This window comes from Toxotes jaculatrix, chromosome 19, assembly GCF_017976425.1.
Source record: "Toxotes jaculatrix isolate fToxJac2 chromosome 19, fToxJac2.pri, whole genome shotgun sequence".
Taxonomy (NCBI): domain Eukaryota; kingdom Metazoa; phylum Chordata; class Actinopteri; family Toxotidae; genus Toxotes; species Toxotes jaculatrix.
Genome location: NC_054412.1, coordinates 13,535,505 through 13,539,183, shown reverse-complemented (window position 1 = coordinate 13,539,183; position 3,679 = coordinate 13,535,505). Strand labels below are relative to the sequence as shown.

General features: G+C 37.8%; 1 protein-coding gene across 1 annotated transcript; it reads left to right on the top strand.

Moving 5' to 3' along the window:
- Positions 1–910: 910 nt before the first annotated feature.
- LOC121199814 lies at positions 911–3,425 on the top strand. Its single transcript, XM_041064761.1, has 7 exons — positions 911–975; positions 1,071–1,346; positions 1,481–1,786; positions 1,875–1,928; positions 2,267–2,368; positions 2,782–2,831; positions 2,961–3,425. The coding sequence occupies exons 1-7, from the start codon at positions 912–914 to the stop codon at positions 3,072–3,074; spliced, it is 966 nt and encodes a 321-aa protein (XP_040920695.1). The 5' UTR covers position 911; the 3' UTR covers positions 3,075–3,425.
- The last annotated feature ends 254 nt before the right edge of the window (positions 3,426–3,679 follow it).

Genomic DNA, 3,679 nt, shown 5'->3' with positions numbered 1-3,679 from the left:
CCGATTGACAATTCCAGTTGAAATGTGAATGCAAGTTAAAGTTCGAACTGTCTTTAATGTCTGCTACTGGAATTTATTCTGCCAGTCACTGAAATCCTCCTACTAATCTTCTTTTTTTTTATCCTCTTCATACTTTTGTTGGATATCACAAGGTCATCTCTAAGGGCAGGACTTACCTCAGAGAAAGAGTCTGTCCTCATCTTTAAACCTCCTCACACATCTTATGAAAACTGTAGGCTGGCAACTTCAAACAAGAGACAGAGTATAAGTCTGAACTAGTGAAGGTCAAATAAGTTTTTATTTATTTATGTTATTTTTTTTTCAGTTAGACATCATTTATTAAATCCACAATGCCAAGCACACCTCACTCTGTCAAACAGACAGCAATACTGAACTGAATATTTAAAACATCTGAATGGCTTTTTTATTGATGCAGTGTTGTGATTTTATTAGACGTCTTAGCCTAATTAAGCCCTGTTGTAACATGCTGATTTACAAAGAGAAAAATGAAAATGAACTTTGATGCTGTTTCTACATTTTCACCTTTAACTGCTCCATGCTTTTATTTGTTTAGATATATTTAAATGATCTAAAATGACTCTGTTTTTCTGTTCTTTTTGCCATATTAGAGGTTTTACATGGAAAAATGTTGTTTCTGACGTCAAACAGGGCAAAGGTAAAGGTAGCATTCCCAGTTTGACCTGCGGTGTTGTTTATATGAAACTTTTCTGCCAGACATCTGTATGAAAACTTGTACTCTATGACACACAATTCATGGCGAGGTTTTCCAAATCAGCAGGTTGAGGATGTTGGCAAACTCAGGAAGTGACATTACAGTTGACTAATGTGAAGAGTAGCGCCGGTGAAGTTCAAGTGTACCTTTACATAGCAAACAGATGTGCACATACAGGATGTCTGGAACCGTCCTCGTCGTAATGAGGCTGCTGCTGCTGCTGCTCTCTCTTATCAGAACAGGTAAGAGAAACATTAACACAGTATCAGCTTGTGATTTTAGTTTCTCTTCTTAAACATCCAGTAGGATAATCTGACCCTTTATTTTCTATTTACAGGTGTAAACGGACAAGGTGATCTGATATTTACAGGACGGGGTTATGATATTACATATCCATGTGATGAAGATTTAGTCTGTTTTCATATATGGCAGATCAGAACAAGAAAACAAAACAAAAAAACAAGTGAATACATTGCCATAGTCAGTAATGGAGAGATCCAGACAGCTGAATCAGAGGAAAAGAAATGCACTCTGCTAATCAAAGATCTCACAGCGGAGGATGTTGGACACCATCGCTGCCAACAAAGGCCAAATGTCTTCTCTACTTACAAAAGTGAGTGAGTGATTAAAGTCTCATAGTTGTGTGGGTTGAGACAGAATGCATTCCACCTGATAATAAGAAAGCTGTTAGGAGGGGGGAAAAAGAGAAATCATGTCCCATAAACACATTTTTTTTCTTTCTTTCAGCCCACTCAGCTGCCCCAGTGTTAAACTTCATGCCTGCCAGAACAGTGTCACTGCAGTGTGCTTTCCTAACCTATGTGGAGTACGGACACTGCTATACCTCGTTTCAACAATCGCTCAGCCTGAAGTGGGTAGATGAAGCCGGCTCTGAGATACAAGAAGACTCCCAGCATCACATAAATCAGCGTTCCCCCTGTGATATAACTCTGACTGTCAGCCTTCAAAGTCCTGCAAACAAGACATATAGGTGCCAGGCGACTGTGGATGAACAAGTCCAGACATCCACGGAGTTACAAGTCAGAGCCCCAGGTCTGTTTATGACTGATCCTCACCAGTAGAATACTATTTGTTAAATGCAGGAGAATTCGTTTAAAAAAGGATGCTGTTTTCTTCGTAGCTCTTAATGGGAAGGGAAGAGGAATCTTCATAGAACTGGAACCTGAATATCAAGGTACAGTATGAGTAGCTGGTGTCATTACGCATATACATTTTTTTTTAAAGATAAACATGATAACTAGCAAGACAGTCGTCCTGCTTTTTTATTATTAAAATGTTTCAAAAAACCTACATTACATTCAGGTTTTATTCTTATTTGGATTATTATGGAAATCACAGTATCACAATACTGAATGGGCACTGTATTGTTAAAAGAATAGTTTGTGGCATCAGTCTTCACATCTAAATAACAGATTATTCCTTCAAAGCTAGAAATGGATTTGGATGTCTTTCTTTCTGCCATACAAAACATTATTTCAGCATGTTAAATGACATGTCTTTTGCTTTTTACAGGTGGTAACCGGGACATGATCGGTGCAGCTGTGGGGGTGGTGGGCTGCATGGTTTTGATAGCGGCAGTTGCAGGGTTTGTTGTGAACAGAAGAAGAAGAAGAAGTAAGTTCTCCTAAACTTCCTGAAGCCATAGGAGGCGACTGCTGAAATTGCAGCAGTGGAAAACTGTCACATACACCACAGCGCAGACTAGCCCACCCATGTACGCAGTCACTTCTGAACATGTGTTCTCACATGTCACCTTGCACAACTGTACTTTGTGGTTTTTGAGGCAATCACTTACGTGTGATGTGCTAATCCATCAAGTTCCGTTTTTGCTCTACATTATGGTAAATATATTGCAAATGTAGAGGTTCAGTGTGTCATAGGCTTTCTTATGTAACCTGTGTGCTATCAAATACTTTACTGTATTAATCTGATCATACTGGAGCACTGAACATTTCATTATATAAAGAGATTATGTAAACACCATTTGCATTAAAACACGACTTTGTGCATTTGTATTCTTATTTTAGACACCCAGCTGTTCGATGAGTCCTGTTCAGTCCAGTCCACTAACAACAATGTAAGTCAATTCTCTTTCAAGAACATATGGAGCAGCATCTTCTCTGCTTTTAACTGCTTTGAAAGTTAATGAGAATGTACTGTGTGTGTGTGTATATGTGTGTGTGTGTGTGTGTGTGTGTGTCTCTAGGGCATGAAGACAGATGATGTCATATATGCCGACATTATTCTCCCCGTTGACTCTGACCGAGTGGTGGTCCATGAGTGTGAGTCCACTGAATACGCCTGTGTGAGATACAGATAGTCTGCTTTCTAAAAATATAAATTGCAGTCTGCTTTTCCTTTGTTTATTATGAGCTCCAGCTCTGCTCCTGCCATGCATTCCAATACTGTGAAACTCTCCTCATACACTAATCAGGACCTGACAAGTCTTCTGCGCTTTACCTTGGTCATATAGTATTTTAGCTACAAAAACATTTTACAGGTTTTTGAATAGGCTTTCCACAGTCAATTAATTTTCCTTTTCTTTTTAGAAGTGAGAGTAGTAGAATGGTTGGAAAAATTACATATTGTACACATTTGAAAATGCAAGCAATGTTTTTAAGGAGATTGCCATTTATTGCCATTGTGTTTATGACTGTTGTCAAAAAAGTTGTACCTGTGTTCAAGTCCATAATTAATAAATAAATAAATAAATAAATAAATAAATAAATAAATAAATAAATAAATAAAAATCTGTCATTGATTCTTGCGACTCTTGTAAAACAAGAACTTAAAGAGAGACCAGTGAACTAACTTGTGTGCATTTTGAGTCCAGTTGCATTTAAAATGTGTGTTCCTTTGCAATCATTTTTGCTTAATACAGGAATGCAAGCACATTATACTTGAGATAGTTTTATAAACTGACAT